The 16,289-nt window shown below is 46.3% G+C and overlaps 1 protein-coding gene across 1 annotated transcript in view; it reads left to right on the top strand.

The window, feature by feature from the left end:
* Positions 1 to 15,667, top strand: part of LMF1 (lipase maturation factor 1) — a 705,094-nt gene extending 689,427 nt beyond the window's left edge. The window contains exon 9 of the mRNA XM_086940536.1: positions 14,799 to 15,667. Coding sequence (XP_086796662.1) covers positions 14,799 to 14,973 — 175 coding nt within the window. The 3' untranslated portion in view covers positions 14,974 to 15,667. The remainder of the gene's footprint in view (positions 1 to 14,798) is intronic.
* Positions 15,668 to 16,289: the final 622 nt, after the last annotated feature.

Genomic DNA, 16,289 nt, shown 5'->3' with positions numbered 1-16,289 from the left:
TTGGGGTAGGAGGGGTCCTCAGTGAGTGAGAGGATAAGTTGAGTGTCGTAAGCGTAGGTGATTATATTGAATCTGTGGGATCTGACAATGTTTGCGAGGGGGCTTATGTAGAGGTTGGGCAGGGTGGAGCTGAGGGATGATCCTTGGGGTACGCCGCATATAATGTCCTTGGGTGTGGAGGTGAAGGGGGGGCAGACGGATGAAGTGTGTGCATCCTGAGAGTAAAGAAACGATTCACTTGAAAGCATTATACTGTATTCAGATTGTGGGGTCTGTCGAGGAGGGTGTGGTGGGAGTCTGCATCAAATGCAGCAGAGAGGTCGAGGAGGATCAGGGCTACAATCTCTCCGTGGTCAAGGAGAGTTCTGATGTCATCTGTGGCGACAGTCAGCACGGTCTCAGTGCTGTGGTTGGCACAGAATCCTGATTGTGAGGCATCGAGAAGATGGTTTAATTCAGACATTTAAAAAATTAAGATTTTTTTAATAAGTATTGGATTCACAGGGATGAGTGGATTGTCTTTTGTGAGATTGGTAATGCATTTGATCCCGATTGTTCTTTGACTCACACCGGCAGAATAGCACATCTCAGTCTCCATGGAATATTATTCCTTCATTGTTCCTGCAGTACCGCACAAATCTCTCTCTTTCTTCATCTCATCCAAATTTTACCATTAAGGTTGATCTTCCTTATATCCTCTTTTGAAGTGCAAGTCTCCACCATCACACCTAAAGTACTGGACTTAGTCCTGGGTGTAAATGTGTCTAAACACCCTGTGAGCTTGCTTTGAATGTAACCATTAAGATACTCTCCAGTGATTTGCAACTTTGCATCTTGCTGCCCATTTACATGTTTTGTTGTACCAGGCTACTGTATATTCACCTGCTTAATTTCAGTTCTGTTGATTGTTAGACAGCATATGTTCTTAAAACAATAACATTGTGTGCTGCCCTAACTCATTCTGCTGTCTAATCTCAACGTTACTTTGTTTAGTTTATCTGTTTACATTCACTCATCTTGAAACAGCAAATTACTTTTATTTTGTTGTCAAAAAGCATGGCTGTTTGTCATGACACATACGCACACAAGTGATCATCATAGACCACTTTTTTTTAAATCAGAAAAACAATTCCAAGATGGTTACTCATGTGTGTGCATTTGTTGTGACATACCGACAACCATTTTTTAATCGGAATGCAAACAACCGATGTGCAAAAAGAAGAGCTTGGCACTTGCCTTTTAAAGGCAAAGCCTATTGGCATTGCAAATGCTTGTTGTCACTTGGCATATCGTTAGAGGGTAATGGGCATTTGTGGATTTTTTATTTAGTGGCAGGTACATTATTTGAAGCTGGTGTAATTTCTCCTGGCATAAGATTGGTTGCTGTTTTTTATATTAGGGTAGGTATACTCCACTGTATCAGGCTCTAGTTTATTTGTTGAGATGGTAAAGCCAGTCAATCTTTCTGTTAGGTGCAAAAATGTGTAAGGCCCGCGTAAACATTTCTAATGCTGTGTGTAGTGTTTTGATCTCTGTAAGTAATTAACATTTTGGACCCCATATAAAGATTTGAGCAGTGAACGTGTCATCCATCATAATGTATGAGGCAATATCTTGGCTACATATGCAAGGTAAGGTCCATCTTATTAAAGACAGTAACCATTCCATAGAGTTTTTTCCCTCCAAGGCAGCTTTCATCTCCACAACAAGAGCCACATTGCAGAAAAAAACATTGTTGCTGCAAATTTACCAGGTCCATGTTGCATGGTGTCATCAACCCATTTATAAAATACCCTCCAAGAGTAGATTGACCCAGCCTCTCCATTCCTTCAAATAAATAGCACAAAGTGAATTTATGGATCTGGTCAAAGCAAGCAGGCATGCCGGCAGCCCTTCTGACCCTTGTCCACAACAAATATTCCAGAACATTCTTCTAACTACCTCTTCTGGCACACCAGTAAGAAGAATCATCAATAATTCCCTAACTACAGGAATCTTTCCAGTAGACCTAAAAAATGGAATACATAGGTCCATTATTGAAGAAAACTAACCTGGACCCACTTGACCCTGACAACCACAGACCGATTACAAATGGACCTTTTCCTGGGCAAACTGGTAGAAAGAGCCACTTTCATCCAGAAGTCACAATTCATTGAAGATAACTCCATACTGTCAGATTTCAACATAGGATTCTGTCCAAGAAGAGGCACAGAACCTGCCCTCATCGCCATCTGGAATGACCTTAACAACACAGTAGACTGCAAAGGAGTTACTGCGCTACTTCTCTTGGACCTCTCAGCTGCCTTCGACACGGTTGACCCCGACACTCTGATACAAAGACTCTACAGAGCCGACATAAAGGGTGCTGCGCTAGACTGGATCACATCCTACCTGCGCAACAGAACTAACGTCATCCATACTCCCCCTTTCTCATCCAAACCGTACTTCACAAAAGCTGGGGTCCCTCAAGGCTCTATCATCTCACCCATGCTATTCCACACCCACATGAAGTATTTACTGGCAATCATCAATGAATTTCAATTCACATGTTATAACTATGCAGATGACGCACACATACTCCTTAAACTGAAAAGCCCTAAAGACATTGGAAAGTCACATATCTTATGTTGCCTCAGAACTGTTGATCAATGAATGACATGGAGCCATCTCATTATGAATGCTTCCGAAACAAAATGCTAACATGTGTCGATTGGACAAATGATGACCCACTTTGCTCTGGCCTGACGGTCTGGGGCCACCACCTAAAATATCTAAGGAAGTAAGAAACCTTGGATATACCATGGACTCCCAAGTTATCAATGATGCCCGAGTGGAAAAATTAGCAAGATCAAGCTTCATTACTATGAAAACTATGTGACACATCTTCACCAACCTGGGATTTCCACAAAAGGTCCAAGCCTACTATCGCTCTTGTCCTGTCTAAACTTGATTACGCCAATGGCATCTACCACAGATCATCTTTAGCAACTATGAAAAGGCTACAACTGATCCAGAACTCTGCTAACAGACTACTCCTATGAGTAAAGATACAAGCCCACATCTTGAGGGCCCTACTTTGGTTCCGGGTTCCCTGAATATCCACATTGAAGCTGCTTAGTATCATCCACAAACCAATTAATGAAACAGGACCACCTTTCATCAGGAATAAAATCACCAAATAAATTCAATAAAGGAACATCAGCTCCAAATTGGCACCTCGCCTCAAAATCCCACCATACAAGAAAAAAACCATAGGTAGCACATCTTTCTCTGTTCAAAGCAGCCAAACTTTGGAATTTATTACCCCCAAACATAAGATCCATAGATAACTATCGTATCTTCAGAACACTACTCAAGAGTTGGCTCTTTCTTACATAATCACCATAGTCAGACATATATGTACAGCATATCCCTGTGTATATAAACATGTAATTTGATTATATGTATTTATCTAGATATGTGTATTTTGTGATATAAATATGTAAAATAACATGTACTTATCTATTTATATATTTATTAGGTTACTCCTACTGTAAAAAAAAACTTTGACTTTCTCCAATGCAGTACCATATATTTCACCCTATACCTCTCTCAATATATCATCTACCGCCACTCTGACTCATCCCAAACCTCATTCTACTACTATGATCTCCAAAATACCCCTTTCCAGACTCTTCCCTCCTCTATCCCTCCGTGGAATCTACCTTTCCAGAACTCGCAACCTAAACTCTGTAATGCTGGAAGTTTTCTCACAGCATGTCAGGAACACTTGAATGGCATTTCCTATAAAGTCTGCCAAGAGATGCTTGGTTGTCCTCCTCTGTGTGGAGACCACCATAAAAGATGCCACCAGTGACCCTAAATCAATTAACTGGTCAAGTGCTATGTTTGTCACCTACAATATAGCCTGATTGACCAACGTGATGGATGCTGATCTTGTATAGACACCACGATCGGGACAAAGAGCCTTCCGCTTCCCTCTTAATAGAGTGATGGAATGCCAAAGGGGCAGGTTTGACTTTCACCATTTTTTCACAGAAGTCCTGTTATATAAAAGCTTTTTGTACTTAAAGTACACATCAAAAATATGTTGCAAGAATATTTTTATAACACTGTTGTTTAATAAGGGTTGCTATATGATTTCATGTCATGAGGACAACAAGTTTTTAGGCCTCACTTTTCTTTAGAATGCCAACTGTAGAGGTCAGTAAAAGTAACTGTTTTTAAAAAGATATGGTCCGTAACCTATCCCCCTGCAATCAGATATTGTGTCGCAGAATGCCTGACCATCAATCCCTCTTGGCTGCTGGTGGGTTATGGCTCACAAATGTACGTGAATCTCTGTCCCTTGAAAGCTTGCGTCTCATCTGAAATCTGAGAATCTTATATGTAATGGTTGTGAAGTAAAATATAGGGGTTGTGAGGTGATTAGAAGAGTCCATGCAATCATCTGCCTAGATAGACTGTTCTAGATAACTGTTCTTGCGTTAATTCTCAAAGAACTGACGGTCCGGTTTAGAGTTTGACGGACTGGATAATCCATCGCAAAGGCAACAGAATACGCTCGCCACCAAACTGAAGCTCCGCCCACCTCATTAACAGTCTGGCGGACCTTCAGTATGTTGACTGCGGAGACTACTTCTCCGCTGCCAACATACATCTCCGACGGCCCAACAAAGAAAGGGCCATTGAAGGCTTTGTCATTTGTTCGCCCATCCTATTTTGGGTGGGCGACCAAATAGCAAATTTTCACTGTCCGTCACCGCCAGGTAAAACCTTGAGTAAAGGGGCACTGAAAACTACAAAATGACCCCCATGCCATAGGAGAAAACTCCCATGGCGAGAGAGTCATTGTTTTTTTTTGTTTACTTTTAAAAACTAAATTCCACTTTAGGATTTCGTTTTTGAAAATCATTTTTTTTAAATGTCGACATTCTGCTCTGTCATGCTTTAAAAGTGAAATGCCCATTCCCCTCCTACCTAAGTAAAGGTAAAAATGTCCTCCTGGAAAACATCTTTGGGTCATCTCTGATCTGCCTAATCTCTGCCCTCCCTTATCCAGGTGAGATTCTGTAAACCTTAGTTTAAATCTAGGTGAAACATCTGCAGGATTTCAAGCTGCTGAGATCCGATGAGTTCGTGCTTAGATTGACACTTTTCATATTGTCAAGTAGCCGTAAGTCTACTGTTGTTAATGTTTCCTGTTTCCTTGTCCTGTTGGATCTCTCCTCAGTTTTGATACCACAACTCTGCGACCTGCTTCCCATCTGGTTCTCACAGATGAGGGTCGTAGATGAGGTCTTGGATTTCTTCTGCTTCTTCACTCCCAGTTAAGTGTCATTTGTTGAACTCAAACCCTTCCTGTCCTCTCACTTCCCCCTGCCTTGTGGGATGCATTGGAGCGAAGTCTTCGCCGACTCTTTTTAGGTTTTGACTGGCCATGCGCTTTGCGCATGTGCCAAAAAACCTCTTGAGTTGTGTGTGTGGCTTTGGGTCGGCCCTCGTCATTGATTGGCTGGCTCCGTAAACGGAGCCTTGCCATTGGACGAGGGGCCTGTCCGTCAATGCCGGACCAGACACGGGGGCGTTCCCGACATTCTTTGGCTTTTGCCGACGTCACGGGACGCCGGGAACGCCCCCGTGTCTGGTCCGGCATTGCCGGCACTGTAGGGCAGGCCCGCTCCCCGCAGACTCCCCTCCCCCTGGTCTCTCCCTCTCGGCGCTTCTCGCTCTGCGCGCTCCTCTGCCCTGTAACCTCCCACCTCCCTGCACTCTCACTCCCAGCTCGCCTCCATCCAGTCTCCCTCTACCCTCCCGTCCCCAGACCGCCTGCCTGAGCTAGAGACGGGCCGCCGCGCTGCCCGCGGCGACCCGGAAGTGACCGGCCGGCCGGCCAATCCGAGCGCGGCCGCCCGGATGTGCGTCCATCTGTGGAACACACTGTAAAAATATCCGCCCTGCATTGGAGACAATGAACACATTGCAGGAAGCGAGCGCGCTTCATGTGTGTGACCATCAAACACACCCAGAGAAACGCTTCCTCGGCCCGACGCCTGCGAAGACAAGCCACAAGAAAGGACACCGAGTGTGCAGCTGAAACCAGCCGAGTGCTGAGCGCCCAGCGTGATGAGAGGCCGATAATGTGAAAACTCCCCAGCTGTTGCATCACTAAAATTCCTCCTGGCTTTTAACAAGTCTGGGGTGCAAGACATCAGTGGGTGTTGAGGATTCCTGCTCGCTGGAGCGGCTAATAGAAATCTGAAGCCTGAAACTTGTGAACAGCTCTGTTTCACCAAATGACGGGGTCCTTCCGAAAGCGCCCGGGGCAGGATGTGTGGCAGCTGATGGACGAAGCAGCAATCCTGCTCAGGCTGCCCCGAGCAACAGAGCTGATGGGCAGAGCCGCGGCACCCCCTGGTAGGCACCCTGCCTGCCCGCATCGCAACACATGAACAGGGCTACAGCGCTCGACATCCGGCTACCAGCTAAGACGGTCCTGAGAACGGACTGCGCAACACATGAACAGGGCTACAGCGCTCGACATCCGATGACCCGCTAACACGGTCCTGAGAACGGACTGCGAAATCTGAGGCGAAGCTTCATCACCGAGGTCAGAACCGCTGAGGTCTCTCATGCACGTCAGATTGTGAACACACGTCAGATTGTGAACACAGCAGTAGCACCCCACCTAAACACCGGCTCCGTGCTTCCTGCGACAACTGTCCCTGACCTGGGTTTCCCAGATAGTTCGTTTTTTTTCGTGTCTTATACCGGATATACGTTCTTTCGATAGGTGTCCTGTAGGTGGCCATAAGGCGGGGGGATATAACGGGACACCCCGTCACCCCGAGAAGAGACCAGCCGTGGAAAGGTGCATCTCGGCCGGGACAGGACATGTGACCAGGGATGCGTGCAGAAGCGGGCATCTCCGGGGCTGAGGCGCAAAAGGCGATGTCAGGATCACAAGCTGAGCGAGAGGCAGCGGTGGATGAGCCAGGAGTCCACAATACGGAGCAGAAGGCCGTCACCCTTCACCCTGAGGACTGACCTGCGGGAAACATCCTTCATCTCACTGGTAAGTAACCGTTTTGTTTTCGATTCCTTTTATGTGGACGCCTGCATTGCACCCCCATTCACCTCCCTATCCGTTTCCAATATACATAGTTTTTCTGCTTTCTTTCATTACCCTGTTATGTTTTTCTTACTATATTAGGACTATTTCTCTTTGCTCTGTTTTTCTTGTGCTCCCAACATACCTTTCTTGCTCTTACTCTCTCTTTTTTGCCGATTCCCGAGCACTCATTGAGCTTTTTCTCTTACTCGTGTTAGTATTCTGGTACCCCTGCTGTTTCTCTTGCTCTCTCACTACTGTTTCTTTCTATACCTCTCCTAAATGCTTTCCTTATCCTCACACTCTTACTCCGTGAACTGGCCATTGCCCCTGCTGTTTCTCATAAACTCTTTCCTCCCTGTGTTTCTCTCAACACCACGGTTTTGGTTACTCTCCTGCTGCTGTTTCTCTTCTTCATCCAGATGTTTTCCTTATTCTCTCATTTGTATTACTTCTTTAAGGGGAATCTTATGTCCTGCTGCTTTTCGTACTATGTCACTCTCCCAATGTTTCTCTTAAACCTGCTGTTTCTCTTACTCACATTGCAGTTTCTTCTCCCTACCCAGATGTTTACCTTATTCTTTCATTTGCCTTAGTCAAAGGTGATCTTACCCCCTGCTGTTTCTCGAACTCTATCACTCTCCCAGGGTTTATCTTAACCTTGCTGTTTCTCTTACTCGCATTGCTGTTACTCTCCCATAGCTAGACGTTTACCTTAGTCTTTCATTTGCCTTGCTCGAAGGTGATTTAGCTCACTGCTGTTTCTCGTACTTTATCACTTTCCCAGTGTTTCTCTTAACCCTACTGTTTCTCTTACTCACATACACTGCCGTTTCTCCTCCCATCCCAGATGTTTGGCTTATCCTTTCTAAATCGAAGATGATCTTACCCCCTTTCTTGTTTCTCTTACTCGTCCCGATCTCTTTTATTTGCCTTACTAATGCTTACCAGTGGTTTCTCCTACTCTCTCGCTCGCCTCGTGTTTCTCTAAGCCCTCCTGTTTCTCTTCCCCAGCCACAAGGTTTGCTTATTCTCTCATTTGCTTTGCTCGAAGGTGGTCGTGCCCCGCACCCTGCTGTTATCCTTATTCTCCTACTGCTGTTTCTCTTCATCATCCAGATGTTTTGCTTACTCTTAGCCTTACACTTTGAAGGTGATCTTACCGCCTGCGGTTTCTTGCATTCTTTTCCTCTCCCCATGTTTCTCGTAAACATGCTGTTTCTATTCCTCCCTGTTCTTTTACTTACTTTCTAATGTGCATTACTCCTGAAAGATGATATTATTACTCCTGCTATTTCTTTTACTTTCCCCTTGTGCGTGTTATTGGTTCTCCTCTTGCGGTTTCGCTTCTCTCCGCCTACCATTTCTCTTTTATTGTTGTTTCTTTCCACTTACTCCCATATTTGGTTCGCTCTCCGTGCTTCCGCTCTCTGTCTTTCTGGTGCTCACCGACTTGTGTTGCTACTATGTCCCCTTGTTTCTCTCTCCTTTCCGTACCATTTACACACCCCTCCTTTCATTTCCCGGTGTTCTCTTTATGCCTTTGTCACCCCTTTCACCTTAGCCATGCCTTTTTAAACTCTTCTCTTGCGTTTCTTCCTCCCCTGTTCTTCATTTATTTCCGGCTTCTGCGTCTGCTCTTGGTTTCTCTTTCCTGCCACTCCCCGCGTTTCTCTTCACCTACTGCATCTCCCTCTCACCTTGCGTCTCTTTCAATGCTGGTTTCTCGCGTCCTATAATGTTGCTCTTTCCCGCTATTACCTCACTGCATCTGTCCCTCTCGTTTTTTAGGTTTTGCCTCGCCAAAAAGATGCGCTCTGCGCATCTTTTTCGGCGCAGGCGAAAACCTGATGAGAACTGTAGTGTAGCTTGGTTCGGCCCTCGTCATTCATTGGCTGGCTCCGTAAACGGAGCCTTGCCATTGGACGAGGGGCCTGTCCGTCAATGCCGGACCAGACACGGGGGCGTTCCCGACATTCTTTGGCTTTTGCCGACGTCACGCGACGCCGGGAACGCCCCCGTGTCTGGTCCGGCATTGCCGGCACTTCTGCGTCTCTCCTAACCCCGTGACTGGCCGGCCGGCCAATCCTAGCACGGCCGGCCGGAAGTGCCCGCCCCCGCAACAAGAAGGAAGACGGCAAGCAGTATGGCGGCGCCCGCGGGGCTCCCGTGGCCTGGAGGGAACCCCGGGAGATGCGGAGGACGTTGCCGGTCTCCCATGCCGAAGAGGGAGACCGGAGAAGTGCCGCCGTCGCAAGGTGCAGGTGAGTCGATTTGTGCTCCCGTCCCCGTTCCCGCCCCCCTCCCGCTGGTGACCGTGCTTTCCTGGCCCGCTCCCCGCAGACTCCCCTCCCCCTGGTCTCCGTTGTTCCCACCCCCTCTCCTGCTCGCAGCGTCTCCCGTCCCCGTTCCCGCCCCCCTCCCGCTGGTGACCGTGCTACATTAAGTACCCGCCACTGCGCAGCACATTTTACTCCGTAGAGTCATAGGGTCGTTTTCTACCAGGATCCTCTCGACATTTTCAATTAAGAAGAAATGGTGGAGTAGAGTTAATGCAAGAACATACACCCTACCGCCCACAAATCACAGGCACATTGCCCCTTTGCCCTCAATTGACGCGTTAGGGCATAATGCAGTCTCGCACAGAAGTAAACAAACGTGCTATATATGAAGTACCGTGTGCTGGTCCCAGTCTTTAAACAAAGCTTTTGTGACATCGACCTAAAAAAACACAAGATGGATGCTGCGGTCCCGCACTGGGAGATGGCGGAACCTTGAGCAGTGTACCGCGGAAGGGATGCAACTGGGGAAAAACTCGTCGGGAGTGACCCTGTTCTAGTAGCCCCCTGGTCAGCCCAGGCAAGGGTTTCAAGGCAACCCCGCTCAAGACCCCGACCCGTAAGGTGGCAGCGTCTCCTGCAGCCAAGAGCCGTCCTCCCCCCAAAGTGCGGACACTGCCAGCCTCCAAAGCCCAGAAGTCCCCGGCTAAGCCCCAGGCGACCCCTGCCAAGATCAAGTCCCCTCCGCCGAAGTCAGAGGCGACTCCGGCGAAGGTGAAGCCCCCTCCGGTGAAGCCCCAGAGCACTCCAGTGAAGCCCCAGAGCACCCCTGTGAAGCCCCAAAGCACCCCTGTGAAGACCCAGAGCACCCCTGTGAAGCCCAAGAGCACTCCGGTGAAGACCAAGTCGCCTGTAGCGGCCAAGTCCCGGCTGCCATTGGCGAAGTCTCGGCCACCCCCCAAGGTCCGCAGTTTTGTCCCTGGAGATGTTCTTCCCCAAATTGTCCCTACATTTACACCCCCCCGCCCCCCACTATATTTACTTGCTCATGAGTCATAATATTCCTAGATTTTGCCGACGCTTGTGCCCTCGCGGCTGAGCAGGCTCTGAATTGGCTCACACTCTCTCCGTTACTATTGCATACGTGCCAATATACCCGAGTCAGGCGGGTGTCTACCAATTTCTAACCCCCCCCAAAAATACGTTATTTTGACTGTGTGTGTGTGTGTGTGTGTGTGTGTGTGTGTGTGTGGAGGGGCTCTGTGTGGGTGTGTGTGGGGGGCTTTGTGTGGCTGTGTGTGGGGGGGCCTCTGTGTGGGTGTGTGTGTGGGGGGGGGCTCTCTGTGGGTGTTGGTGTGTGTCATTTGCGAGAGATAAAGCTAGTGGCATTGTAAATGACAATGCCATTTATTTATGTTAAAAAAAAACATAAATAAAAATAATGTCAAGAGCAATGCCAATCGCTCTAACTTTAACAAAGGCAAAACCATTGCATTGTAAATGCTTGTTACTATCTACAGGGAACTGCAGAGAAAAGTAGTGAGTGGGGGGGGCATCTCTGCCCACCAGTATTTATTTATTTATTTATTTAGTTTTATTTAGCGCTGGCTTGTCCCGGAGGTATCAGAGCGCTTTACATGAGGAAAAAACATTGTTTCAGAACATGGTTACAAAGTTACAAAAGTTACTGGAGCTTAGTTGCAGGAATTAAGTGAATACAAAAGCATAGCATAAACATGAGGAAAAAAATAGGCAAGGGGAGAGAGGGAAGGAATAGGGGAGGTAGAGGAGAATAATTTGTATTTGTATTTGTGTTTATATAGCGCATAAAGCACCCGTAGGTCTCAGAGCGCTTGGCAGATGCACGAAGAGAGTAACCAGTAGCCAGATAGCTAGAAAAGCCATGTTTTTAAGAGTCTTCGAAATCTCAGGGGATTGACTTCGTCCTGATGTATAGGGGCAGGGCATACCAGGCTTCTGGGGCTATTTTGGAGAAAGACCTATCGCCATTCCTGACAGTGCGAACTTTGGGGACGGTTAGGAGAGACTTGTTGGTAGACCGAAGAGTTCTGACCGGACAATGGTTTGTGAGTTTCTTTTCTAGGTATTTAGGTCCTTGTCCATTGATGGTTTTGTGGACTAGGCAGCAAACTTTGAAGTTAATGCGCTTCCTTATGGGGAGCCAGTGAAGTGTTCTCAGACTGGGCACGAAGGGGATGCGGGGGGGGGGGGGGGGGGGGGGAGATAAGCACCATTCTGGCTGCGGTGTTTTGCAAGACCTGGAGTTTTGCCAGGAGACTCTCGTTGATGGAGGCGAGTAATGCATTGCCATAATCCAACCGGCTTCTGATTAGGCCTTGGATTGGGGGCATGCGTGAGGGTAGAGGGATCCATTTAAATATTTTCTTGCGATTGCGCATCAGTCCGAAGCTTGTGTGCACTATCTTGTTAACATGGTTGGCCATGGACAGCTTGTTATCAATTGTCCCTCCCAGGTTACGTACCGATGTCTAGGGAGGGGGACAGGGTCCTAGCGTTGGTGGCCACCATTCGTCAGTCCAATGTTTATGGGTGTTTCCAAAAAGGAATAATGGGGGGAAGAGGAGGGGGAGGGTATAGGAGGCACAACAGGGAGACGAGGAAAAACAGTGTCCGCCGTCCGGCTGGGTAGGTGACAGCCGAGGGGTGAACCAGAGCCAAACTCCTCTATAGCTGCGTGGGACATACAGAAGGGTTATAGTTTCCGCCTAAAAAGTTCCATCGAGCGCGCCGGTCATGGTGTACAGTGCTGTGCTCCCAGCGGTAATGGGGTAAGAACCCAGGCCTCCGCTGTGTGAGACTCCCTTGTCGCTGTGGACTCTCTCAGAGTGGTCTATGAGACTACAGAGCATAGATGCTGGATCCCTCCCCAACAAGGGGAGAAGGAGTGCTTTGGAAAGGGGCCCACTCATGGTGGCCATTATTAGAAAATTGGTGTGTCAGATGTCCCCAGAGGCGGCCATTTCAACCTAATATTGCTTCAATAGACCGACAAGCTGGTTTCCCAAATGCCGGCACCTGCACGTCTTTGCAATAATATTCCCAAGCTTGTTCACAAACATTCTGGTGTTGCGTATGTAATAGCCTCAAAAACAACGGCACTGCATTTGACTGGACAACATCTTGGGTCAATGCGGAAGTACCAGATGCTATCTTAGTCAGCACCCATGCAGCTTCAAATTATAACGAGGGGTTATCATCCACTTCTAGACACTTCTCCAGGATGGGCAAAATTCCAGATTTTATCAGATCGTCAATGGGCGGATTGCGGTCACTTGATAATAACTTTCTCGCAGCCTGACCGGCACTCAACTGGATGACTGGGTTATTGCTAGTAGCATTCTGTAATATAGCTTCTAGTGTAATGATTTGCGTCTTGAAATCCGCATCAGCATCCGAATCTTCTAAACTTTCTTGTTGACGCACATTTCTTTTCTTCAGTAGGTGCGCACCTCTTTTGTTCTTTCTCAGTTCAACGGTCACTTCATTTCCGTGTCTTCTCATGGTCTCTATATAGCGGCCCTTATTCTTGAAACTCTTGATGCTGTGATTCTCGAGGCCGGCACTCTCTGCCATGGTGCTGCATGCAGCCGTGGCTCCGGACTCTGTGGAGCTGCTGCTGCGCGTGCACCGCCCACCAGGAGGTGATGAGCATGCTGATGACACTCAACTCTACCTAAAAGTATTCTCTCTTTCTGACAAACTGTGTTTGGGTCACTGCCTTGGTTGCATTGGAAGCTAAGCAACGCCTTTTCTGATATATCGAATCCTGTTCAAGTGCAAATTACTTGTAACGTCTTCCCTAATAAGATCTCATTGGCACAATCCTGGTAGGCTAGTTATCAATTGCATCTGTCCAGCTTTGGTCTGAGGACCCTTGTTAGATGGATTTGTTTGGTTTAGGCCTTCCTGTCAGATATTATCAAACATGATGCCACCTTCAAATTTAAACTCCTCAAGCAAGCCATATTTCTTGTTTCTGCCCACACCGTCATTTATTCTTCCTATATAGATCGTGACATTCATCGTTGGTTAGATTGTCCTAATCATGCCTGCATGCCTTTCCTGTTTTTTCCCCACTGTAGCATGATTGATGAAAGGTGCTCAGATGTTTGGCCATATCTCCGACATTTTACGAGACTAGCGTTGGCTACCTCTGACGGCTTTCGACAGCTAAGCAGTTCCCAATCCCATCTTCCTGAAATGCCTCTCACCAGGAAGTCCAAAACTTCCAGTCTTTCTCCACATGCAAACGACAGCTCTGGAACAATCCCTCCATGCTTGCGCTTGGGGCTCGCTCTCTTTGTTTCTATTAGAAACTTCTAAAGACGCATCCCTTGGCCAACTAAATCCCAGCCCCCTCATTTTTCAGTTTTGTTTACGATTCTATCAGGGTTGTTGTATGCAGGACTGTGACTAGGTAGGACAGAAGATGGCCACCATCTCATGGACTTTTTTTCTAGTTCTCACATATTTCTGATTAAGGTTTTTCCCATGTAAATTGTTCTACTGCCTTTTTGATGACTTTTTCACTAGTTGAATGATTAAATATAATAAGATCCCCAATGAACGGCCATGACGTGGTGGAAAGCTTTGGCCTGACTCCCCGTGAATGGGTTCACCAGTGCAAGGACCCGGAGGTTCCTCAATAAGGCGAAAGGTTTGGTGAATCATCTACCTCCAATGACTTTTTGTTTCTGCCTCCAGTCTCGGCCTCATTCATGTCTCATCACAAGGGCTTGCTACATCGGGTACCAGGTTTCCTGACCTTTACTGAAAACGTTCTATTGTTCTCAAGCCCTTATTGATCTGTAAACCCTTCCTTGCTTTGACTAGACAGTGTTTACTGTTATTAGATACCTCACCACTTGGTTTGCCTGTTTCTCTTTTTCTAGTTGATCATATCATCCTCAACTGCCCTTTTCCATAGGGTCTGTTGTTTATCCCTTTTCTTGGTTTATTGTGTAATTATTCCTCCTTGTTTATTGTAAAGATTGTATGTATGTGCATTTTCTTGCACTACGTAAATCTCAACGCACAGCACTCTGACGCAATTGAAAATAAATAAATAAATAAGGTGCTGTGAGGTTTGATGAGCAATAGCTGGAATTTGTACAAGCCACGGTGTTGATTTGGATCATTAGACAGGAGTATGTAGGAAAGACCTTTTATGACAGGAGAATGGGTGTGCATGTGTATTGCTTTCACCTGAGGAACTATGCAACAGTCCAAACTTTGAAACCATAAAGCACCAAACCTCCCATAGACTGAACGATTACTTGTGACGGTAATGTGTGAAGTTGTCTTCTATAAAATTTAGAGCTAACACACTGCCTCTTACTGATTATGTTTATCTTTTTCTTTTGAAGATGGATCAGAGGAGAGCAATTTATATACAAATTCAGCCAGATCGGAGGCAAGCACGCAAACGATGGTAAATGGTGGCACCGCAAAAGGATTGGCCCTTACTTTCCACCTGTAAGCATCAGCGGGTTGAAGGCCTTCTTCAAAGATCGCAGCTGGCCTCATCCACCAGAGCCATGATTCTTTTATTGTCTGTTTTTAGACTGGGCCCTGAAGATGCCTGTCTGGACCAGTATATACTATCCCATCCTCAGGAGTACAAATATGCATTACAATCAGCCACATTCTATTTCCATCACTGACCAGATGTATTCTTGCCCAACGGAGCTGCTATGTTATGATCAGGAACCGAGCTAACCAGCATGTTATTTATATTACCCCTCAATATGAATAAAAATATGTTCCCCTTGTGGCTTCCATCATAGTCTGCAGGAGTGGTGCTCTCCATGAGCATGCATAAAATAAGCAGCGATTTGTTAATCAGTATTTAGCATTACAACAAGGAAGACACTATCCTTTTGCTATATTGCGCAAAAGGCACAAGCTTGCTCTTTTTACCATGTGTGACAATTTAATGTCTTAATTTCCAATTAAGAAATTATCTTTATGTGGTGGTGTCCAACCTTTAATCATGTGTCCATAGCTTTAATTCTATAATTCCCATTTGGACACTGACCCAAGTGTGCAGGGTGCCCATCAAACTCTGGGCCAATCTAGCCTTGTCAGTCTTTTAAGTACATGTTTCCTTAAAAAATAGCATTTACCCAGTCTCCATCGTTTGAAATTCTACTCATTTGCTCTTGTTTTGGCCAAATTTTGCTAATTTATTTACTTGTGGCTGTTAGTTCGGATGCGAACTATCAGTGTAGGAGGTGAGTAGTAAGTGCTGAAAGAGAAGGTGCCGGCATTACAGTTCTTTACCTTACGGCCCTTCATGGAAGAAAGAGACTAAAGCTTGTTTGAAAGGCAGGAAGAGGAAGGCAACTTTGCAAGTAAGGCAGTAGGGGAAATAAGCGCAGGAACGTGTACAGTTTATCTTAATTCAAATTTACAACCACGTAGTGCTTCAAGGCTAACATACAACCACTGCCCTACGTTTTAAATGAGGAACAAATTCCACATATAACACTATTTAACAATTGAAAGCCTGAGCAACAAATGTGTACAGAAAAGACACATATAAAGTAACAAATCTCTGTTGAAGTCAATTTTCTTTTATTCCAAGTTCAGAGTATCCTCAGTGACCACAGTTCTTAATATGTGTTGTCCAAGCCAAAGAATTACCACAAGATTGCCAACACGTGTTTCGTCTTTCAAGTAAATCAGGCAGAGACTTCATCAGGACATAAGATAAAAAATCCTAAGAATCTAAGTAAGTATCTTCAAACGCGACACTAAACATAACAGGCCAGATTCTTTAATGTCTGCAGTGTCGCGTGACGTGGAGCTCAATATCTATTATCCAAATCCACGAGTAGTGGGAAACAGTTGCTAGT

Source organism: Lissotriton vulgaris, chromosome 10 (assembly GCF_964263255.1).
Source record: "Lissotriton vulgaris chromosome 10, aLisVul1.2, whole genome shotgun sequence".
NCBI classification, from domain to species: domain Eukaryota; kingdom Metazoa; phylum Chordata; class Amphibia; order Caudata; family Salamandridae; genus Lissotriton; species Lissotriton vulgaris.
The sequence above is the reverse complement of the archived record's forward strand: the minus strand, read 5'-3'. Positions and strand labels throughout refer to the sequence as shown.